At 43.6% G+C, this 25,196-nt stretch overlaps 1 protein-coding gene across 5 annotated transcripts; it reads right to left on the reverse strand.

The window, feature by feature from the left end:
• Positions 1-1,913: 1,913 nt before the first annotated feature.
• On the reverse strand, positions 1,914-20,404 carry dbnlb (drebrin-like b). 5 transcript variants are annotated; one of them, XM_055919754.1, is made up of 15 exons: positions 20,177-20,403; positions 19,254-19,309; positions 18,699-18,811; positions 18,527-18,601; positions 17,692-17,838; positions 12,936-13,013; positions 12,618-12,769; positions 12,453-12,507; positions 12,137-12,211; positions 7,744-7,861; positions 7,278-7,394; positions 4,792-4,905; positions 4,520-4,599; positions 4,222-4,306; positions 1,914-3,983 (listed from the first exon to the last, which is right to left on the reverse strand). In XM_055919754.1, the coding sequence occupies exons 1-15, from the start codon at positions 20,257-20,259 to the stop codon at positions 3,847-3,849; spliced, it is 1,485 nt and encodes a 494-aa protein (XP_055775729.1). In that variant the 5' UTR covers positions 20,260-20,403; the 3' UTR covers positions 1,914-3,846. The 5 variants fall into 5 exon arrangements, with proteins under 5 accessions (XP_055775729.1, XP_055775731.1, XP_055775733.1 ...); XM_055919756.1 differs by lacking the exon at positions 12,137-12,211 and having other exon boundaries at positions 20,177-20,404; XM_055919758.1 differs by lacking the exon at positions 7,278-7,394.
• Positions 20,405-25,196: the final 4,792 nt, after the last annotated feature.

Genomic DNA, 25,196 nt, shown 5'->3' on the forward strand with positions numbered 1-25,196 from the left:
AAAGGGGACTATGGAAGGTTTTTAGGCATGTTTTTTTAGTTGAGGGAAAATTAAGTGAGATCTTATCTTACAGGATGGGGGAAATGTTAAATCTTGCTGTTCTTGTGAAACTGAAACAGAGGTAATAACAATAAAAATCCCCAGCCGTTACCTTTATGCTCTCATTCCAGGAAACTGCTTATAGAACACACAGCTGAGGTTCATGTACAGCGCATTCGGAAAGTATTCAGACCCCTTCACTTTAATCCACTTTTTTTTTTACGTTTGCTTTTAAAAAATTCATTTTAGAATAAGGCTAACAGGTTTTTAGACTAATTTGTAAATGTATAAAAAAAAAAAAAATACCTTATTTACATAAGTATTCAGACCCTTTGCTATGAGACTCAAAATTGAGCTCAGGTGCATCCTGTTTGATCATCCTTGAGCTGTTTCTACAACTTGATTGGAGTCCACCTGTGGTAAATTCAATTGATTGGAGATTATTTGGAAAGGCACACACCTGTCTATACAAGGTCCCATGGCAGAGCAAAATCCACGAGTGCGGGAGAAATTGTCCGTAGATCTCCAAGACAGGATTGGGTCGAGGCACAGATCTGAAGAAGGGTACCAAAAAATGTCTGCAGCATTGAAGGTCCCCAAGAACACAATGGCCTCGATTATTCTTAAATGGAAGAAGTTTGGAACCACCAAGACTCTTCCTAGAGCTGGCCACCCAGCCAAACTGAGCAATCGGGGGTGAAGGGCCTTGGTCATGGAGGTCATCAAGAACTCGATGGTCACTGACTGAGCTCCAGAGAACCTCCCAGGACAACCATCTCTGCAGCACTCCACCAATTAGGCCTTTACGATAGAGTGATCAGACGGAAGCCACTCCTTAGTTAAAGACATTACATCCCGCTTAGAGTTTGCCAAAAGGCACTTAAAGGACTCTGACCATGCACAACAAGATTCTCTGATCTGATGAAACCAAGATTCAACTCTTTGGCCTGAATGCCAAGCGTCACATCTGGAAGAAACCTGGCAGCATCCCTGCAGTGAAGCATGGTGGTGGCAACATCATGCTGTGGGGATGTTTTTCAGCGGCAGGGACTGGGAGACTAGTCAGGATTGAGGGAAAGATGAACAGAGCAAAGTACAGAGAGACCCTTGATGAAAACCTGCTCCAGAGCGCTAAGAACCTCAGACTGAGGCGAATGTTCAACTTCCAATTGCAAAACGACCCTCAGCACACAGCCAAGACAACAAAGGAGTGGCTTCGGGACAAGTCTCTGAATGTCCTTGAGTGGCCCAGCCGGAGCCCGGACTTGAACCCGAACAAACATCTCAGACGAGACCTGACAATTGCTGTGCAGCGACACTCCCCATCCAACCTGAGAGCTTGAGAGGATCTGCAGAGAAGAATGGGAGAAAGTCTCCAAATACAGGTGTGCCAAGCTTGTAGCGTCATACCCAAGAAGATTCAAGGCTGTAATTGCTGCCAAAGGTGCTTCAACAAAGTACTGAGTAAAGGGTCTGAATACTTACGTAAATCTGTTTTTTCCCAAAAATGTCTAAGTTATTTGATTTGTCATTATGGGGTATTGTGTGTAGATTGAGGGGGGGACAATTTGATCCATTTTAGAATAAGTCTAACGTAACAATGTGGAAAAAGAGAAGGGGGCTGAATACTCTCCAAATGCACTGTACGAGACAAAGTGATACTCCTAACTGTGCCATCAATATCAAACAGTTACTGCTCTTTGAAAGTTTCCAAAGCTTTCACTCCAAACAGATTTCAGAATAATCAATATGCCACCTTACACAATTGTGTTCCTATTCTATCAGCTAGCTCATACCGCCCTCGTATGTTTAAATTGACTCACTGCTGCCACAACAACCAACATTTACAAAAGATGTTATAAGACAGGAACACATTTCACTTTAACTCTTTTAATTATGACGAACATATTTGCATTACAATATACTCCTGAAAAACAAAAACATGGATACATCACACCTTGAAATGACCATGACCCGTTTTAAATCATTCTTAAATTCCCTTATCATTAATTAAAGTGACAATGTCTCACAAACTTTTTCTTTCACAATGATTTCATTATAAATTAAAAAGCAGTGACGTTGCATAGCCTAATGGTTATGGAGTTTCAGATTAAAATGAGAGAAAGCACTTTCCAGAGGACGACGTCATCCTGTTACCCTCCTTTGGCACTGTCACGTGATAACAGCATCTGATCAAGGCTCTTCTGCTAGGTTAAGCCAATCACAGACCTGTATTTTGATGGAAGCTGGACCTAGCTGTGAAAGACTAGTTAAGCAGAGACTAGTTGTACCCAGGACTAGGGTTGCAAAATTCTGGGAACATTCAATAAATTCCCAGGTTTTCCAGAAATCCTGTTTGGAAGATTCCAGATGTTCTGTTTATGCCCTTCCTGATTCCAGGATTCCTCCAACCACAATTTCAGGAAAACCAGGGAATTTATTGAAAGTACCCGGAATTCTGCAACCCTACCCAGGATACATATGAAAACGGCAACAGCGCGAGAGAGGAAATATGACTTATGCTTTGTTTTGTGTAACTGGTCCCTGAAATAGTCTATCATTAAAATTCTCCAGGGGCTGAAGAGAACAGGAAGAATATGGGGATGAGCTCTTTAGCATAACCATTATATACAGTTGAAGTCAGAGGTTTACATACACCGTAGCCAAATACATTTAAACTGTTTTTTAGGCAGTCAACTTATGTTAAACAAGAAAACATATAAATCTGGGATGTGAGTCTGCAGTATGTCACCACTATGGCACCATATTCTTTTAAGTCACAAAAAGTTCTCCAAACATGACTTTGAAATAAACTTCTAACCCACTGGAATTGTGATACAGTGAATAATAAGTGAAATAATCTGTCTGTAAACAATTGTTGGAAAAATGACTTGTGTCATGCACAAAGTAGATGTCCTAACCGACTTGCCAAAACTATAGTTAGTTAACAAGAAATTTGTGGAGATGTTGAAAAACAAGTTTTAATGACTCCAACCTAAGTGTATGTAGACTTCAGGACTTCAGCTGTATTTAAAAAAAAAAAAATATTAAAAAAATATTTCACAAGAATATGATTGTGTCATTATTTACACCCCTATTTTCCCTCGAGTTCAGCCACCCAGAGAGCATAGCAAATATTCAATTCCACTGCAATACCAAACTACTGTTGGAAATTTACACATGATTCCTTTCAAGCAAACAAATTTCTGACAAAGAAATACTCACATAAAATATTAGTCTGAGGAAAAGGCAAAGGCAAAAAAGGCCAAAGATCATAGTTGGTACCATTATGTGAGCGATGAAATATTATCCTGAACCCAACAGGAGTGAATGCTACAAATAACAAAAATAGTATATCTGGAACAAAACTGGATTCACTTTACAAGGAATGTGCTATTAATGTTCGCAATGGAAACTTGAATGGAAAAATCTAAAAAGCCTGACAATTTACTGCATCACATTAAAAGGTGAGAGATTCAGTTTGGGGTTGGCCAATATATGGGTTTTCATCAAAACCTAAACTATGCCATCTAAGGGCTCACAACATCAACAACATAATTGAATTGCTTCCTTCAACAGGGATAGATTTGTGCAACCCCTGGTCCCATGGTTATTGTTCATATATTGGTCCTTAATGTGGCAGATCCAGTTCAGCAAACTATTCTAAAGGGTTCACTGTTGAGTTACTTCTGACCTGCTGTGTTCTGGACCCTAGCAGTTTTCCTACTGCCAAATTCTTCTGGGGGGGGGGGATCTTTTCTATTCTGCCTCCAATATGCTGATCTAGTGAGTGGGCGAGGTATGGACCTAAATAACCTCCACGTAATTGGCTGGGAACATTCCAAAATGCCCGTCTGGGCTGTAGCCCCGCCACCAGCCCTCGTCAATCATCTCGATGCCAGTAATGATGTCATCAGGATCGAAGGAGATCTCGGTGTCATCAGCTGTGGAATGAAAAGAGGAGCAATACCTCAGATCACCATGCCCATTCAGATATCCTTTATGGTATTATTTGACGGTGTCTACTCCCTCACAGACTGCCAGTTTCCTACTAGCAGTTCCACCCATATTGATTCTCCGTATTGGGGCAAAACGTCACGGTTACACATTTTTCACATAGAGAACCAGTTCAGTGGACCGAGTGTCAGCTGTAAATTGTCAGTAGGCTGTGATGATGCTTACCAGCCTGGTAGTCGTATAGAGCCCTGGCACAGACACCTTGGTCCGTCTTCTCCCCTGCAGGCACCTCAAATGTGTTCTCTTCCACCTGAGGGAATAACAAGGGGTGCTGTACCTCTGAGAATGCCCTTCAAGTGTTAAGTTCAACTGCAAATATTACCCGTTACATGTTCTTTTGGCATGAATGGCATTTGAATAATGAGAAGGTATTTTCAGATTACAAAACATATGTTATCGCCGTTTATAATTAAATCCTCACCCTTGCGGAATGATTCTCACATGTGCCATGTCAAATATTCACCTGTGGGGGCTCCTCATAGAGATCATTTTGGGCTGGCTCTGTGGGATGGTTGTGCTGAGTGGGAGGAGCTGGTGCCTTCACTGAAAGGGGAAAAGGTCAATTGTATTTTTTTTTAAAGACTATCTCCCTCCACCAACAGGTGGCAGCAGCAGCAGGGATCCAGAATACAAAGTAACTTAGAAATGTGTCAAGAGAAATGGTCATGATGAGTCACAGATGAGAAGAATGACTGTTCTGTGTTCAGACTGAGGTGCATGTGGAGTAGGGCCCACCTTCATCTTGCCACTGTTCCTCAGGGACTGCATCCTGAATAGGGGTTGCATCCTGCTCATCCAAGCACTCAGACTGGGATGACTCATCCACAACGAGCTCATCCACACTGGGTTCTTATTACGACATACATACATGTACACATGATATAGGAGCACAGATACACACAGATGGCCACAAATGTACACATGTACTAAGGCATGCACTCAGAAATATTCAGAAACTGAATATATCAGCCAGGTCACCCGTGATACAAGTCAGTAGTCAACGTTCATCCATGGCTGAGGATGTCAGGAGATGTGCAAACCGGCCACTAAGGGCAACAGTGAGCACTGTTACCTTCAAGTAGGTTTCGGTTTTGCAAGGGTGCATCTGCCTCTGATTCCAATGGTTGCATGTTCGAATCCAACGACAGAAAGTTTAAGATTTTTGTTTTAAGCCTATTCTAAACCTTAACCATTCGGTGTTCATTTTATTTTTTATTTCACCTTTATTTAACCAGGTAGGGTAGTTGAGAACAAATTCTCATTTACAACTGCGACCTGGCCAAGATAAAGCAAAGCAGTGCAACACAACACCACCGAGTTACACATGGAATGAACAAGCGTACAGTCAATAACACAATAGAAAAAAAAGAAAGTCTATATACAGTGTGTGCAAATGGCATGAGGTGGTAAGGTAATAAATAGGCCATAGTAGCGAAGTAATTACAATTTAGCAAATTAACACTGGAGTGATAGCTGTGCAGATGATGATGTGGAAGTAGAAATACTGGTGTGCAAAAGATCAGAAAAGTAAATAAAAACAATATGGGGATGAGGTAGGTAGAATGGGTGGGCTATTTACAGATGGGCTATGTACAGCTGCAGCGATCGGTTAGCTGCTCAGATAGCTGATGTGTAAAGTTAGTGAGGGAAATATAAGTCTCCAGCTTCAGCGATTTTTGCAATTCATTCCAGTCATTGGCAGCAGAGAACGGCCAAAGGAGGTTTTGGCTTCGGGGATGACCAGTGAGATATACCTGCTGGAGCGCGTGCTACAGGTGGGTGTTGTTATCGTGACCAGTGAGCTGAGATAAGGTAGAGCTTTACCTAGCATAGACTTATAGATGACCTGGAGCCAGTGGGTCTGGCGACTAATATGTAGCGAGGGCCAGCCGACTAGAGCATACAGGTCGCAGTGGTGGGTGGTATATGGGGCTTTGGTGACAAAACGGATGGCACTGTGATAGACTGCATCCAGTTTGCTCAGTAGAGTGTTGGAGGCTATTTTGTAAATTACATTGCCGAAGTCGAGGATCGGTAGGATAGTCAGTTTTACGAGGGTATGTTTGGCGGCGTGAGTGAAGGAGGCTTTGTTTCAAAATAGGAAGCCGATTCTAGATTTTATTTTGGATTGGAGATGTTTAATATGGGAGTTTACAGTCAAGCCAGACACCTAGGTATTTGTAGTTGTCCACATATTCTAAGTCAGAACCGTCCAGATTAGTGATGCTAGTCAGGCAGGCGGGTGCGGGCAGCGAACGGTTGAAAAGCATGCATTTAGTTTTACTAGCGTTTAAGAGCAGTTGGAGGCCACGGAAGGAGTGTTGCCTAACCTTAAACACTTTTGACGTTTGAGAAACATGGATGAACATCTAATTCTGACGTGAGACAGATCTAGTTGGAATATATACTAAACCATCTGAACTCTCATGGAAAAAGACAAGCACACTGGATGAGATTGATGATTACAGTAATCTAATGTGGGCATGATGATTACAGTGAATGTTTATTATTGTTTTACTACTTTCTTCTCCCCAATTTCGTGGTATCCAATTGGTAGTTACAGTCTTGTCTCGTCGCTGCAACCCCCATATGGACTTGGGAGAGGTGAAGATCGAGATCCGCGCGTCCTCCGAAACACAACCAAGCCGCACTGCTTCTTGACACAATGTGTCAAAACAACCACCGTACACCTGGCGACCGTGTCAGCGTGCACTGCGCCCGGGCTGCCACAGGAGTCGCTAGCGCGATGGGACAAGGACATCCCTGCCGGCCAAACCCTCCCTTAACCCGGATGACGCGGAGCCAATTGTACGCCAGCCCGTGGGTCTCCCGGTTGCGGCCGGCTGCGACAGAGCCTGGACTTGAACCCAGAATCTCTAGTGACACAGCTAGCAATACGATGCAGTGCCTTAAACCACTGTGTCACTCGGGAGGCCTTGGTTACAGTGATCTAATGTGGGCATGATGATGTATAGTGGACTAATCATGGGCATGAGCCTCAGGGTGACGTTAAATTGCAGTAACAAGAGAGCAAATGGAGTAGCATTAAGTCAATAATTTGGACTGATTGATTGAAAGGGAACAGCATCAAGTAGAGATTGGACCGAAACAAACATCTCTTGTATGTCACAGTCATCCACGTGTGAAGTATTTCTCTCTGTCTGTGTGTATGTGAGATAGGACAGTGTCAGTTTGTGTCAGTGGTATGAGTGAGCTCAGACCTGCAGTAGGGACAGGAGAGGCAGAGCCTGCAGAGAGTGGGGAGGCTTGACGCAGGGGCGAGCGGGACGCCTCAGGCTCACATGTTTGCTTAGAGAGAAAAGGGCTTTGCAAACGCCCTGAGAAACACACACCAGAGCAGACAGACATACACATTGGCCGGAGAGGTTACCCAGCAGAGCAGACAACACAAAGCAGATGTGGTCTAGAGACAAGATGTGATACGAGACAGTCTGTGTCTGAATGAGTTAAAGCTGATGAAGGCAGAGTAATGCAATAAGAATCTCCTCCTGCATGTTTCAACATGGCTCAGACAATCCCTGATCTTACCCACACCTGACAGACAGCTAGCAAGTCCATTTAGGACACACCCATGGCAGAAACATTTACCAAATAATCTAAAGTCCTCATTAGTAACTACACTTGGCATATTAATAGCAAACAGTTGAATTGGAATTAGTAGCCTACCTGGCTGGGGGCTGGCAGGGGCGTGGGCAGCATCAGCAGGGGTGTCCATGCCCTTCTCTCTCTGCTTGAACATCTCTCTGGGGTTCATAGAGCGCTGGGAGATCAGAGAGGCTGCCTCCTGAAACACACAGTGAGAGTCAGACATGCACACTGGCCACTGTACAGCTATAGAAAGGGAAGGGAAAGGGGGATACCTAGTCAGTTGTACAACTGAATGCCATCAACTGAAATGTATCTCCGGCATTTAACCCAACCCCAGGGTTAATTGCGTCGCTCAGGGGCAGAAGGACAGATTTTTAACTTCTCAACTCTTAGTAGTTTAACACCCCAGTGAAATTCACTGCTGATAAGCAAAATGGCATAATCTCCAAAATAATCTACAGCAGGGGTCAGCAAAACCTGGCCCGCAATTGATTTTCTTTGCCCCCCCCCCCCCCCCCAAAAGAAAAAAGGGGGGGAATTCATGCAAAAATGAGTTCAGGTGGGCCTTCACACCTCAGCAAACAAAGGAAAGGAGGGGTGCTCAACAACGATGAAAATCATGAGACGTTCTTACCAAGAAAACTTCCAAAATTCTAGGTAGAAATTAGTTGGAGCACAAGATTGATTTATTTTAGCTCTCTTTAATCCATTGTACAGGACGCAAACAGGTGACTGACATTGAGGTCAAGCTGAAGTCTTCCTCAGAGTGACCTGACCATTGCGCTTAGCTCTATTTATAGCCCAGTGGCCCATTGAGACAACAATGTAAGAAAATTATAATTGAAACATAAGGTAAATGGCAAATTGTAGCACAAAATACTACTAATAAGAGAAAGTGTGTCTCGTTAATAGGCCATGTCAAAATATACATAGGTGATGTGTTTGTTTGTGAATCCGGAAACACAGCGACCCCAAAAATCTAAACAAGAACATTATAGAAACGACGACAGTGAAAACTCGACGACAGTGAAAATGGTTTAGCCCAGGGGTGTCAGACACAGTACATGGAGGGCCGGCCTATTGTCAGCCTTATGTTCTGCAATGCAGAGTTTTAATGCTCATATAATTTGACCAATATAAGCAGCACCGCAGACGCATTTGAGCATGTATACAACATTTGCTGTGCTACAATTAATGACGCTTTGGATTTTATATTCTTTCCCTGTTCTCGGGTGGTAAAAAACATAAGTATTGGTCAGTCAACAATAAAAAGTTTACCACCTGAGAAAAAGTAAAGAATACAAAATCCAAAGCTTCATTGTTTTCTTACATTGTTGTGTCTCAATGGGCCACTAGGCTATAAATAGGAGCTAAGCGCAAAGGTCAGGTCACTGAGTACGACTTCAGCTTGACCTCAAACCGTCAGTCACCTGTTCACATCCTATACAATGGATTAGAGAGAGCTAAATGAAATCAAATCCAGCCTTTTTTTTTTTTTTGAGTGCTTCAACTCCTTTCTACCTCGAAGTAATCTGATTTGTGTGTGTGTGAAATATATACACTGCTCAAAAAAAATAAAGGGAACACTAAAATAACACATCCTAGATCTGAATGAATGAAATATTCTTATTAAATCATTTTTTCTTTACATAGTTGAATGTGCTGACAACAAAATCACACAAATTATCAATGGAAATCAAATTTAACAACCCATGGAGGTCTGGATTTGGAGTCACACTCAAAATTAAAGTGGAAAACCACACTACAGGCTGATCCAACTTTGATGTAATGTCCTTAAAACAAGGCAAAATGAGGCTCAGTAGTGTGTGTGGCCTCCACGTGCCTGTATGACCTCCCTACAACGCCTGGGCATGCTCCTGATGAGGTGGCGGATGGTCTCCTGAGGGATCTCCTTCCAGACCTGGACTAAAGCATCCGCCAACTCCTGGACAGTGTGGTGCAACGTGGCGTTGGTGGATGGAGCGAGACATGATGTCCCAGATGTGCTCAATTGGATTCAGGTCTGGGGAACGGGCGGGCCAGTCCATAGCATCAATGCCTTCCTCTTGCAGGAACTGCTGACACACTCCAGCCACCTGAGGTCTAGCATTGTCTTGCATTAGGAGGAACCCAGGGCCAACCGCACCAGCATATGGTCTCACAAGGGGTCTGAGGATCTCATCTCGGTACCCAATGGCAGTCAGGCTACCTCTGGCGAGCACATGGAGGGCTGTGCTGGCCCCCAAATGAAATGCCACCCCACACCATGACTGACCCACCGCCAAACCTGTCATGCTGGAGGATGTTGCAGGCAGCAGAACGTTCTCCACGGCGTCTCCAGACTCTGTCACGTCTGTCACATGTGCTCAGTGTGAACCTGCTTTCAACTGTGAAGAGCACAGGGCGCCAGTGGCGAATTTGCCAATCTTGGTGTTCTCTGGCAAATGCCAAACGTCCTGCACGGTGTTGGGCTGTAAGCACAACCCCCACCTGTGGACGTCGGGCCCTCATACCACCCTCATGGAGTCTGTTTCTGACCGTTTGAGCAGACACATGCACATTTGTGGCCTGCTGGAGGTCATTTTGCAGGGCTCTGGCAGTGCTCCTCCTTGCACAAAGGCGGAGGTAGCGGTCCTGCTGTTGGGTTGTTGCCCTCCTACGGCCTCCTCCACATCTCCTGATGTACTGGCCTGTCTCCTGGTAGCGCCTCCATGCTCTGGACACTACGCTGACAGACACAGCAAACCTTCTTGCCACAGCTCGCATTGATGTGCCATCCTGGATGAGCTGCACTACCTGAGCCCGTTGCTGACAGGTATATAAAGCATAAGTGCCTGACCTCACTAACTCCCTGCAGCAATGTTCTAAAATCTAGTGGAAAGTCTTCCCAGAAGAGTTGAGGCTGTTATAGCAGCAAAGTGGTGGACCAACTCCATATTAATGCCCATGATTTTGGAATGAGATGTTCGACGAGCAGGTGTCCACACACTTTTGGTCATGTAGTGTATGTGATCGTGTCTCAATGTAATCATGGTATGAAATTGTTGTTTTTAAATAAAAAAAGCAGGAAGCACCAGGAAGCACTCGTTCTATAAAAAAGTGTTCAGATGAAGCAGATGCTAAACTACAGGACTGTTTTGCTATCACAGAATGGAACATGTTCCGGAATTCTTCCCGGAACATGGAGTACACCACATCAGTCCCTGGCTTTATCAATAAGTGCATCGAGGACGTTGTCCCAAAAGTGACTGTACGTACATACCCCAACCAGAAGCCATGGATTACAGGCAACATTCGCACTGAGCTAAAGGGTAGAGCTGCCGTTTTCAAGGTGCAGGACTCTAACCCGGAAGCTTATAAGAAATAACGCAATGCCCTCCGACGAACATTCAAACAGGCAAAGTGTCAATACAGGGCCTGGGTCCTCAGATCCTCAAAAGGTTCTACAGCTGCAACATCGAGAGCATCCTGACTGGTTGCATCACTGCCTCACTGCCTGGTACGGCAATTGCTCGGCCTCCGACCGCAAGGCACTTCAGAGGGTAGTGCGTACGGCCCAGTAAGTACATCACTGGGGCTAAGCTGCCAGCCATCCAGGACCTCTACACCAGGCGGTGTCAGAGGAAGGCCCTAAAAATTGTCAAAGACCCCAGCCATAGACTGTTCTATCTACTACCGCATGGCAAGTGGTACCAGAGTGCAAAGTCTAAGAAAAAAAGGCTTCTCAACAGTTTTTACCCCCAAGTCATAAGATTCCTGAACAGGTAATCAAATGGCTACCCGGACTATTTTCATTGTGTGCCCCCGCCCCCCAACCCCTCTTTTACACTGCTGCTGCTACTCTCTCTTTATCATATATGCATATTCACTTTAACCATATCTACATGTACATACTACCTCAAATCAGCCCGACTAACTGGTGCCTGTATGTAGCCCCGCTACTGTTATAGCCTCGCTACTGTATATAGACTTGCTACTGTTATTTTTCACTGTCGTTTTATTTCTTTACTTACCGATTGTTCACCTAATACCTTTTTTGCACTGTTGGTTAGAGCCTGTAAGGAAGCATTTCACTGTAAAGTCTACACCCATTGTATTCGGCGCACGTGACAAATAAACTTTGATGTGAAATACAATCTTGTTGGTCTTAGTTGTGATCAATGTGCAGTGTCCAAATTCTTATACAAATTATTTTCCATCCCCCCCAATCATTTGCTCAAACAAAAATCATCCCCCGGCTGAAACTAGTTGCTTACCCCTGCTCTACAGTATGAATAAACATGTACAATTTCTTTATTATGTCTGAAGAAAATGTAGAAGATACAAAGAATGTACAGAGAGGGAAATTACTAAGTTAAACTGTGGAGACTTTGGATTCAAGCAAAGAACAGATTTGATTGAGTCATTGAAAAGGGAAGCAGTTCTGAGTCACAGGGTATAGGGAGATTTTGGACAACCACATTTAACTCACATTGGCTTTCTCCACAGATTCACCACGCTTCATCCCTTTCTTCTGAGTTGCCTGGAAGTCCTTCTCCTGCTCCTCCTGATGGTGCATCCCACATAATTGAACACTACCTCAGAGGCTACACCAAACGGTTCTGTATAGTTTGTTCTTGTGCTAATCCTATCATGTCTTAAATTTGTGCTTTGACATTTAAAAACATAATTTAGGTGGGGTTCATGTTGCACAGACTGACCTACTGCCTCCCACATATCAGAACTGATTTTAACTGATTCTCCTCAGATTGCAGGCCAGTCCTGCTGTAAGCCAGCAGAAAACTCACCCATTGTTGTTTCTCATCTTCTCTGCTCTCAGCTTCCTGCTGCTGCTGGTACTTCCTGTTAAACAAATGGTTGTTAAAAGGGGGAAGTAGACAATGCAAACCTGTCTGTCAATAAGGTCAGCTAGATTACCAACAGCTAAGTGAACTAACCACAGTTTTACTCACTTCTGCTGGTCGATCATAGAGGCCCTTTCCTTGTCTCTCTTCTCTCTGAGAGTTGCCTCCTTGGCCTCTCGATCCTTCCTGTCTTTCTCCAGCTTCTGGCGCTCCTCGTCTGCCTTGCAGCGCTCCTCCTGTCGCCGCTTCTCCTCATCTTTCTGAGACAGACACACGGGCCATGAGCACAAGGTTAGGGTAATGTAAAATGTGTCATAACAGCCGCATGACACCAGAACACGCTGAGCTATGATCAAGCAAATCTAACAAGTCTGTAGAGGATCAGGGAGCCCCTGTAGTGGGAGAAAGGTGTTGAAGCTGGCTTACCTCTGTCTGCGCCCAGAAGTTGTCTTTATTGGTGCGTTTGATTTCAGACATAGCGTTGGTCTTCTGATACACAGAGCCCTGTCATAACAAAATGTGTTAGATAATAACAAAAATCTCCTATGCTCCAAACAAATTGTCACTCCTGGACACCAACCCCTACCCAGATCCAATACTGACGCAGCATGTTGGTTGATTATGGGGAGTTAACAGGCTTTAAACAGCCTGCCTTGTCTCTCTGGCTCCAGCCCTGGCCAGCAATCATGAGCCTCAACTAAGCCACTGGATTCTACTGCAGACGAGTCATTGTAAACAACCAGCTGCACCATCACAACAACCAACACATTGGAAACTAACTCACACTGAAAAACTTGTGACAAATAAAATTTGATTTGTCACATGCGCTGACTGCAACAGTGAAATGCATACTAACAAGCCATTAACCAACAATGCAGTTAAGAAAATAAAAAAAACGAATAAAAAGATAAGAATAACAAATAAAGGAACAGCAGTAAATAACAATAGTGGGGCTATATACAGGGGGTACCGGTACAGAGTCAATGTGCGGGGGCACCGGTGTTGCTGTAATTTAGGTAATATGTACATGTAGGTAGAGTTATTAAAGCGACTATGCATAGATAATAAGAGAGTAGTAGCATCGTAGAAGGGGGGTAGAAGCTGTTTAGAAGCCTCTTGGATATAGACTTGGAGTTCAGGTACAGCTTGCCATGCGGTAGGAGAGAACAGTACGACTCGGGTGGCTGGAGTCTGAATTTCTAGAGCCTTCCTCTGACACCGCCTGGTATAGAGGTCCTGGATGGCAGGAAGCTTGGCCTCGGTGATATACTGAGCCGTATGCACTACCCTCCGTAGTGCCTTGCGGTCGGAGGCCGAGCAGTTGCCATACCAGGCAGTGATGCAACCCGTTAGGATGCTCTTGATGGTGCAGCTGTAAAAACGTTTGAGGATCTGAGGACCCGTGCCAAATCTTTTCAGTCTCCTGAAGGGGAATAGGTTTTGTCGTGCCCTCTTCACGACTGTCTTGGTGTGCTTGGATCATGTTCCTTTGTGTCCACATCACCAACAAACTAACTTGAAGCTCTCAACCTGCTCCACTGCAACCCCGTCAATGAGAATGGGGGCGTGCTCGGTCCTCCTATTCCTGTTGTCCACAATCGTCTCCTTTGTCTTGATCACATTGAGGGAGAGGTTGTTGTCATTGCACCACATGGTCAGGTCTCTGACCACCTCCCTATAGGCAGTCTTATCATTGTCGGTGTTCAGGCCTACCACTGTTGTGTCATCAGCAAACTTAATAATGGTGTTGGAGTCGGGCCTGGCTGTGCAGTCATGAGTGAATAGGGAGTACAGGAGGGGGCTGAGCACGCACCCCTGAGGGGCCCCCATGTTGAGGATCAGCGTGGTGGATGTGTTGTAACCTACCCTTACCACCTGGGGGCGGCCCGTCAGAAAGTCAAGGAACCAGTTGCAGAGGGAGGTGTTTAGTCCCAGGGTCCTAAGCTTAGTGATGAGCTTTGAGGGCACTATGGTGTTGAACGCCGAGTTGTAGTCAGTGAATAGCATTCTCAAACACAGTTGAAGACGGAAGTTTACATACACCTTAGCCAAATACATTTAAACTCAGTTTTTCACCATTCTTGACGTTTAATCCAAGTGAAAATTCCCTGTCTTAGGTCAGTTAGGATCACCACTTTATTTTAAGAATGTGAAATGTCAGAATAATAGTAGAGAGAATTACTTAAAAGCTTAAATTCTTTCATCACATTCCCAGTAGGTCAGAAGTTTACATACACTCAATTAGTATTTGGTAGCATTGCCTTTAAAATGTTTAACTTGGGTCAAGCGTTTCGGGTAGCCTTCCACAAGCTTCCCACAATATGTTGGCCTCCTTGCTCACACACACTTTTTCAGTTCTGCCCACAAATATTCTATAGCATTGAGGTCAGGGCTTTCTGATGGCCACTCCAATACCTTGACTTTGTTGTCCTTAAGCCATTTTGCCACAACTTTGGAAGTATGCTTGGGGTAATTGTCCATTTGGAAGACCCATTTACGACCAAACTTTAACTTCCTGACTGATGTCTTGAGATGTTGCTTCAATATATCCATATAACTTTCCTTCCTTATAAAGCCATCCATTTTGTGAAGTGCACCAGTCCCTCCTGCAGCAAAGCATCCCCACAACATGATAATGCCGCCCCCGTGTTTCACGGTTGGGATGGTGTTCTTCGACTTGCAAGCCTCCCCCTTTTTCCTCCAAACATAACGATGGTCATTATGGCCAAACAGTTCTATTTTTGTTTCATCAGACCAGAGGACTTTTCTCCAAAAAGTATGATATTTGTCCCCAAGTGCAGTTGCAAACCGTAGGCTGTTTTTTTTATGGCGGTTTTGGAACAGTGGCTTCTTCCTTGCTCAGCGGCCTTTCAGGTTATGTCGATATAGGACTCGTTTTACTGTGGATATAGATACGTTTTTACCTGTTCCCTCCAGCATCTACACAAGGGCCTTTGCTGTTGTTCTGGGATTGATTTGCACTTTTTGCACCAAAGTACATTAATCTCTAGGAGACAACGTGTCTTCTTCCTGAGCGGTATGACGGCTGTGTGGTCCCATGGTGTTTATACTTGCGTACTATTGTTTGTAAAGATGAACGTGGTACCTTCAGACAGTTGGAAATTGCTCCCAAGGATGAACCAGACTTGTGGAGGTCCACAATTTTTTTCTGAGGTTTTGGCTGATTTCCTTTGATTTTCCCATGATGTCAAGCAAAAAGGCACTGAGTTTGAAGGTAGGCCTTGAAATACATCCACAGGTACACCTCCAATTGACTCAAATGATGTCAATTAGACTATCAGAAGCTTCTAAAGCCATGACATCATTTTCTGGAATTTTCCAAGCCGTTTAAAGGCACATTCAACTTAGTGTATGTAAACTTCTGACCCACTGGAATTGTGATACGGTGAATTATATGTGAAATAATCTGTCTGTAAACAATTGTTGGAAAAATGACTTGTGTCTTGCACAAAGTAGATGTCCTAACCAACTTGCCAAAACTATAGTTTGTTAACAAGAAATTTGTGGAGTGGTTGAAAAATGACAACCTAAGTGTATGTAAACTTCCGACTTCAACTGTAGGTGTTCCTTTTGTCCAGGTGTGAAAGGGCAGTGTGGAGTGCAATGGAGATTGCATCATCTGTGGATCTCTTGGTGCAGTATGCAAATTGGAGTGGGTCTAGGTTTTCTGTCATTTAGGCAGGTTACCTTAGTGTTCTTGGACACAGGGACTATGGTGGTCTGCTTGAAACATGTTGGTATTACAGACTCAGACAGGGAAAGGTTGAAAATGTCAGTGAAGACACTTGCCAGTTGGTCAGCGCATGCTCGGAGTACATGTCCTGGTAATCCGTCTGGCCCTGCGGCCTTGTGCATGTTGACCTGTTTAAAGGTCTTACTCACGTTGCCTGCGGAGAGCGTGATCACATTCGTACGGAACAGCTGATGCTCTCATGCATGTTTCAGTGTTACTTGCCTCGAAGAGAGCATAGAAATTATTTAGCTTGTCTGTTAGGCTCGTGTCACTGGGCAGCTCTCGGCTGTGCTTCCCTTTGTAGTCTGTAATAGTTTGCAAGCCCTGCCACACTCGGCGAGCGTCAGAGCCGGTGTAGTACGATTCAATCTTAGCTCTGTATTGACGCTTTGTCTGTTTGATGGTTCGTCGGAGGGCATAGCAGGATTTCTTATAAGCTTCCGGGTTAGAGTCCCGCTCCTTGAAAGCATCACTTCTAGGCTTTCGCTCAGTGGGAATGTTGCCTGTAATCCATGGCTTCTGGCTGGGGTATGTACGTACAGTCACTTTTGGGACGACGTCCTTGATGCACTTATTGATAAAGCCAGTGACTGATTTGGTGTACTCAATGCCATCAGAAGAATCCCAGAACATATTCCAGTCTGTGCTAGCAAAACAGTCCTGTAGTTTAGCATCTGCTTCATCTGACCACTTTTTCTATCGACCGAGTCACTGGTGCTTCCTGCTTAAATTGTTGCTTGTAAGCAGGAATCAGGAGGATAGAACTATGGTCAGATTTGCCAAATAGAGGGTGAGGGAGAGCTTGTACACGTCTCTGTGTGTGGAGTAAAGGTGGTCTAGAATTTGTTTCCCTCTGGGTTGCACATTTAACATGCTGATAGAAATGAGGTAAAACTGATTTAAGTTTCCCTGCATTGAAGTCCCCGGTCACTAGGAGCACCGCCTCTGGATGAGCATTTTCCTGTTTGCTTATGGCGGTATACAGCTCATTGAGTGCAGTTTTAGTGCCAGCATCGGTCTGTGATGGTATGTAGACACCTACAAAAAATACAGATGAAAACTCTAGGTAGATAGTGTGGTCTACAGCTTATCATGAGATACTCTACCTCAGGCGAGCAAAACCTAGACTTCCTTAGATATCGTGCACCAGCTGTTGTTTACATATACACATAGGCCCCCGCCACGTGTCATACCAGAGGCTGTTCATCTGCAGTCTTGTGCAGTAAATCTAATCAAAATGTCCGCAGAGAAGTTATTACCGAAACAAATTAGCTATATAAAGGCATTTTATCAGACCACAACACATCTTGCCTCACTGTACAACATAATGTATGCACAGATCCTGATAAAATGATGAAACAAACTCATAATGCACAACTAAAATGTTTTAATCTCTAAAAAGGATAAGACGCTGTATTTGGTACATACCACAGGCCCCTGGGGACCAGCGTCTTGGAACTTGTTGGACTCTTTGTGGAAGCTATAGTTGGCCCCCGAGGCCTTGCCCACCTTTTGCATAATAGCCTCAGGTTCCACATCCTCCTCTGCACGGGCATTTATTGTGACATGTGCGCCCTGGAATTACAGCAGACATTTTAGCTACAAATAACACGTATCACAAATTCCAGATAAGGCCATGAAAGGGCTGTCCGTAGGAGGGTTATTTGATATCTGACAACCACCACCCATAGGATTTGTTGACATGCAGTTAGCAAGGTGACTTTCATGATAACTGATAATTCAAGAGCCGATTTAGAAACCACAACTTCACCCAAAGCAGCCTCCAACTGCTGCTTAACTCAAACTAGGGCTGTCAAACGATTAAAATAATTTAGTTAATGGCATTAATCGCGATTAATTAAAATGTTTGGATTTGCTCAAATTCGGTCCTAACGATCTGGGCCTTTTTCCATTTAAAAAACAGTGCATTAAGTTACAGGCATACTACGCTTTGATTGTCAGAGAAGGAAACACTAAATTATCTACATCAGAATGTTTTAATAGCTTAACTGCGTCAAAAAATGTTGCGCCAATAAACATGTCACGCATTAACTTTGACCTCCCCATCTTAAACACCAACATGCTACTACTGGCACTTACAGGGGTGTCTATTCCTTTCCTGCAATAACAGGAAATGAAATGTATAGCTAAGGCCAGTGTTACAAGTGTACACACAAAAAGTTGCATCCAATCGATTTTTTTCCTTAACTAAACACAAGTTGTCTGTGTGGAGAAAATGTCTATACCATGCCAAATGAAATACCTTGAGAAAATTTGCCATGGAACTGACATGATTGGCACATAGTCCTTTCCTGGCATCTTTCACACCTTCTCCAGTCTGAAAATCAAATACTCATGAGCATCATTCAACTTAAATTACAAAATACAGAGGAGTGCCACCTTCAGAAGAAAAGGGAGCGTAGCACAGCACTCACCCAGTTGATGAGGACGTATTTGCACAGGCCAGAGTTTGGGTCCTGGACACGACAGAACGCGTACATAATTTTCCCGCTGCTAAGTTCCTCCACCAGTTCCTCCAGTCCACCATCTGAAACAGTATTGTAATGTTGGCACATTGTAGAATGTATGTTCTATGCAAAGTAATGTACATTACTGTGTAAAGCTTACATTTTGTATACAATATGGCTACATGGCAAACAATACTGCCGTAGGCACTTTCAACATGTTCCGTTTTTGACAGGGTATGTGCTGGAAGATTCTTCCTGCATTATACATGATTTGTTTGCTACCTATCTTTTCACATATGAAAATTGTTCTTATTTTATTGAAACAATAAAAGACGCACCTACTGCAAAATACTTACTACCTTTGCTTTCATCTTTTAAATTGCCTTACTGTGCTTAGAGACCAATTTAGTGGCACACCATAAGTTAAGGTGATGATGATCTCAGACAACATTGCAGACTCGATTCCAAACGGAAAACATTTAAATGTTGGAGACTTTCTAAGTTCCTGTGTACCACACTCACCTCCCTTCTCTGCCAATCGGATATCATTAGTGTTCCCCTCATAGGTGTACAATGCCCTGCAGAGAAGAATGCCTGGTTACAGGATCACACTAGCATTGCAAATAGTAGATTGTTGTTTACACTGCTTATTAGGCTACCATACTGTCAACATCATTGTTCACATCCATGTAACACTTAGTAACACTTGCTTAAAAAGTTATTGCAGAATAGCATCCTGGTTAGGTGATGTGCCCTGATCAAACAAAAACATGACACTGGGTTGAACTGCATAACTTTGGAACAGACCATTAACGTGAGCAACTGAGATCCTATAATAGTGTACTATGTAATTATATGGTTAAAAAAACACTTCTGAGAGTCTGGTCCCCATTCAGCAACAGGAAGTGTGCTAAGACTGAAACCCTCTGGGTTTGATAAACCTCTTGAGAGGTAAACCAGGTTAATTCATTAATTCAGGTCATCTTGATCTTTAAACACTTCTTTAGCTAAAATTTGCTGCCTAACGTTAACGTTAGGTGCATGCAATATTTAGGCATTGCAATGACCTAAGAAATCAACAAAATAAAAAACAAACAGCTAACGTAGCTACTAATGTTATCTAGCATCATCCTTACTTAGCTAACTAGCAAGCTAAAACGCTAAGGAAATTAGCAGACAACATGACATGGTCATCCGATTTGTATAATTGGCTACTGTACAAACATGTCAATAATTTTTAAACTGTTTCGTTGATACAAAATTCGTTCTCATTGCACAACAAGCAAGCCAGCTAACTAACATGATAGGCAAGGGAAATTAAATGCTGTTAACTAAGGAACTAACGTAGCTAGCTAACTAAAAATAGCGGATGCACCATTTTATGGCGATGCAATTAGATAGCTAGATAACGTTAGCGAGCTTTCCTGCGATGCTACGGTCCTTACCAATTGGTGTTGCATTTCTCATCTACCACCTCTTTGTAGGCATTTGTCAGGGCAATGCCGTTTTTGCTTAGGTTCACTGCCATCGTTCAGTCACTGAAACAGTTGTGTATAGCCGTGATAAGCCCGTCCTACTCGCAGAGGAGAGGCGGTAAAACCGAATCGAATTGACTTCTGATTGAGATCTCAGCACACAGGAAGCTCGCCTTCCAGCAGCACAAACGATGACGTCACTCGTACGGTAATGAAGCAAGCTTCCAAATAAAAGCCCACATTTCAAAACATTGCAATGTAGATAACTCATTTAAATATATTAAAATAAAAAATATGGTTTTAAAAAACATTTTTCTACCCCCAGTAATGAATTAATGCAATGTTAACACTGATATGTTGAGAATATTTGGCTGTAGAGAGAAAACTAGTCTTCCTGTTTCAGCTAAAGTGAGCTCAGAAATACTCAGTAGGGTCTCTACTAACCAAATATGTGTGGTTTTGGAGGCAGACTGTGTCCTACAAACGCAGCAGCACTTCGTTCTCTCCCCACTCTATAGCGCCCAATGCAATATTCTGTAATAGACTGTACATTAGATACATATTGGCTTGTAGAGAAAAAACTGTTCTACCTGTCTCAGCTAAAGTGGGGTGGGAAATACTCAGTAGGGTCTCTACTTAACAAATATGTGTAGTTTTGGAGGGGGACTGTGTTATAGACATAATCATTTAGTCCTATACATTATAGTCATTCCAAAACAATACATTAATGTACTGTTGTGTTTAATATCAGTTGTAAAGACAAAACACAATTTTTTTTTTTGCTTACCCTGTTTTCTTCCAGTGTGAAATTAAATGTACACAAAAACAGACACAATGTAAACAATGATGGACTGGCATACCTTTCAACAACCTAGATTAACCTAATGGTGATGGTAATGGGTGCACGTTTACACATTTAAATCAGCCTAACGTGTAAAAAAAAAAATGCATCAGGTCAATCGCTTGGCCTGACAAATAAAGTCATTTTTAGGCAGTATTCTAGTAAAATCATGTTGCTAGTGGTTTATATAGTGCATTTGGAATTCAGACCCCTTGACTTTTTCTACATTTTGTTACGTTACAGCCTTATTCTAAAATGTATTAAATTGTCCCCCCGTCATCAAACTTAACACAATACTCCATAATGACAAAGCAAAAACTGGTTTAGAAATTTTAGTAAATTTATACAAAATAAAAACTGAAATATAACGTTTACATAAGTATTCAGATCCTTTACTTAGTACTTTGTTGAATCACTGAAAACAATTACAGCCTCGAGTCTTCTTGGGTATGACACTACAAGCTTGGCACACCTGTATTTGGGGAGTTTCTCCCATTCTTCTCTGCAGATCCTCTCAAGCTCTGTCAGGTTGGATGGGGAGCGTTGCTGCACAGCTATTTCAGGTCTCTCCAGAGATGTTCGATCGGGTTCAAGTCTCGGCTCTGACTGGGCCACTCAAGGACATTCAGAGACTGGTCCCAAAGCCACTCCTGCCTTGTCTTGGCCGTGTGCTTAGGGTCGTTGACCTGTAAGAAGGTGAACCTTAGCCCCAGTCTGAGGTCTTGTGCGCTCTGGAGCAGGTTTTCATCAAGGATCTCTCTGTACTTTTCTCTGTTCATCTTTCCCACAATCCTGACTAGTCTGCCAGTCCCTGCCGCTGAAAAACATCCCCACAGCATGATGCTGCCACCACCATGCTTCACCGTAGGGATGGTGCCAGACTTCCTCCAGATGTAATTATTTTGCCTGAATGCCAAGCGTCACATCTTGGTTTCATCAGACCAGAGACAATCTGAAACTTTTTGTCCAAAAATTATGCAGAAAAGCTAATCCATGCTTGTATCACTTCTAGATTAGACTACTGCAATGCTGTACTCTCTGGCTACCCGGATAAAGCACTAAATAAACTTCAGTTAGTGCTAAACATAGCTGTTAAGGTTAGGGCTTATTTCAAGGTTTTACTGATAAACTACAAAGCATTACATGGGCATGCCCCTACCTATCGCTCCGATTTGGTACTGCCGTGCATACCTACATGTACGCTACGGTAACAAGACACAGGCCTCCTTATTGTCCTTTGAATTTCTAAGCAAACAGCTGGAGTCAGGGCTTTCTCCTATAGAGCTCAATTTTTATGGAATGGTCTGCCTATCCATTTGAGAAACGCAGACTGAATCTCAACTTTTAAGTCTTTATTGAAGACTCATCTCTTCAGAAGGTGAACAGCAAGGCGCTGGAACAACAACCCGCCCTGGCTGTCTCTGCCTGGCCAGCTCCTCTCCACTGTGAATCTCTGCCTCTGACCCAATAATGGGGGCTGAGTCACTGGCTTACTAGTGCTCTTCCATGCCATCCGTAAGAGGGGTTCATCAATTCAGTGGGTTGAGTCACAGACGTGATCTTCCTGTCTGGTTTTGCGTTCCCTCGGGCTTGTGCTGTGGAGGAGATCTTCGTGGGCTATACTCAGCCTTGTCTCAGGGTAGTAAGTTGGTGGTCTGTTGATATTGCTCTAGTGGTGTGGGGGCTGTGCTTTGGCAAAGTGGGTGGTTTACATCCTGCCTGGTTGGCCCTGTCCAGGGGTATCGTCAGACGGGGCCACAATGTTCCCCGACCCCCCGTCTCAGCCTCCAGTATCTATGTTGCAATAGTCTATGTGCTGGAGTCAGTCTGTTATATATGGTGCCCTGTGTGAATTTAAGTATGCTCCCTCTAATTCTCTCTCTCTCTCTCTCTCTCTCTCTCTCCCCTCCCCTTCCAGAGGATCTGAACCCTAGGACAATGCCTGAGGGCTACCAGGTCTGATGAATCCTGGCTGTCCTCAGTCCACCTGGTAGTGCTGCTGCTCCATTTTCAACTGTTCTGCCTGCGGCTATGGAACCCTGATCTGTTCACCGGACGTGCTACCTTGTCCCGGACCTGCTGTTTTCAACTCTCTCTCTCTCTCCATACTGCACCTGCCGTCTCGACCTCTGAATGCTTGGCTATGAAAAGCCAAATGACATTTACTCCTGAGGTACTGACCTGTTGCACCCTCTACAATCCTGCTGGTCATCTTTGAACGTTTTAACATTTTTAAGAACAATCTAGCCTTAATGGCCACATACTCTTAAAATCTCCACCTGGCACAGCCAGACCCTACTGAGTATTTCCCACCGCACTTTAGCTGAAACAGGTAGAAAAGTTCTCTACAAGCTAATAAGTATCCCATATATTGCATTTCATTGAAAGGAGTGGTTGGAGTAACCAGTGCTCTGTTTTAAACCCATTGCCCAGCACAAGAGACCCATTTATGTTTTGAAGACTTAAAAGTGTATTTCTTTACATATAGCCTACACAATAGCTTGACATACCAGTCTTTGTGTAAAGTAAAAAAATAAATGCTGTATAAATAATACAATATTAAAATACGTCAAACTTTCCATAATTGTTTTCAAATGTGATTGCAATGCTGTGAAAAACAGTTGTACTGCACTAGAGCGCAAAAAAAAGTATATTCCCAAAGGTTAGCATGTAGGGGGACTCTTATTATTATTTTTTATCTGTGATCGTGTAGCCAGCATAAGATCCTGCTGCTGAGAGAATGGTAATCGATTCACCACATCATGAAGAGAACATTCCAATCCTCCACTCTTCCCATTAGGGATGAAGAAAAAATACAATGACTATGCGCCCTCTTCTGGAGGATTGAAGTGAATGTGGCCATGGGGACCAAGGCAGACTGGACATCTTCTTCGTGTAGCTTTCCGACAGACTAGACGCTATGTTGCGTATTGCTGCCTTTCAGTTTGGAAAGTGCATAACACATTTGTTCACAGAAAAAGGCAAAGGGGAAATGGGGAAAAAAGGATACTGCACCTCCATCTACACTGAGTGTAGAAAACATTAGCAACACCTTCCTCATATTGTGTTGCACCCCCCTTTGTCCTCAGAACAGCCTCAATTCATCAGGCATGAACTACAAAGTGTCGAAAGCGTTCCACAGGGATGCTGGCCCATGTTGACTTCAATGCTTCCCACAGTTGTGTCAAGTTGGGTGGTGGACCCTTCTTGATACAGTTGAGTGAAAAAAAACAGCAGCGTTGCAGTTCTTGACACATTCAAACCGGTGCGCCTGGCACCTACTACCATACCCCGTTCAAAGGCACTTACATCTTTTATCTTGCCCATTCATCCTCTGAATGGCACACATACACAATCCATGTCGCAATTGTTTTAAGGCTTAAAAATCCTTCTTTAACCTGTCTCCTCCCGTCCAACTACACTGATTGAAGTGGATTTAACAGGTGACATCAATAAGGGATCATAGCTTTCACCTGGATTTACCTGGTCAGTCGATGTCATGGAAAGAGCAGGTTCTCCTAATGTTTTGTACACTCAGTGTATATACCACTATCCCCAACACATCCCACCACACCTTCCCACTACTTTGGCCCCAACAGAACCTACTCCAGGCCATCAGCCTAGGAGGCTGGAACCCCTTCTCTCAAAACCAAACCACCTGTAGTTCTTCTGCACTAAAATCTCTGATACCCAAAAACGTATCTGCTGCTGCTACCAATTCAATCTTCTGGGATTTCCTTTCCATATGTGCTGTACAATTAATAACCATAGCAATAAAAAGCAACAAGCCAACCTTACACAAACTGTTCAGGTCACTCTGTACTTGCCTACTTCTCACACAGGGATCTTCTCAGGCTCCCTCCCCCTTTGCCCAACATCCTCTACTTTCCTTACTGCCTCAGCATATGACACTTTCTGCACTGTCCACACCCTGAAAACTTAAATTTGTCTTACTTGCATAAGACATTTCTGATCCCCAGCAACATGGTCAACCCCACAATTGAAACGCTCCACCTTTTCCAACAAAACAACACACTTCTCACTCCTCGCAATCTTCCTCCTACATACTGCTGCAACATAACCATGAACTTGGCACATGAAACACCATAGTGGGTTCGGAACAAAAGCTCCCACGGGATAACTTAAATA

This window comes from Salvelinus fontinalis, chromosome 4, assembly GCF_029448725.1.
Source record: "Salvelinus fontinalis isolate EN_2023a chromosome 4, ASM2944872v1, whole genome shotgun sequence".
Taxonomy (NCBI): Eukaryota; Metazoa; Chordata; class Actinopteri; order Salmoniformes; family Salmonidae; genus Salvelinus; species Salvelinus fontinalis.

Excerpts from the sequence above, each read along its gene's own strand:
- dbnlb (XM_055919754.1), bottom strand. The coding sequence starts at position 20,259 with ATGGCAGTGAACCTAAGCAAAAACGGCATTGCCCTGACAAATGCCTAC. Across the intron at positions 18,812-19,253 it reads CCGATTGGCAGAGAAGGGAG|ATGGTGGACTGGAGGAACTG; the intron begins GTGAGTGTGGTA and ends ATACTGTTTCAG. Across the intron at positions 4,307-4,519 it reads TCTATGAGGAGCCCCCACAG|GTGGAAGAGAACACATTTGA; the intron begins GTGAATATTTGA and ends TTATTCCCTCAG.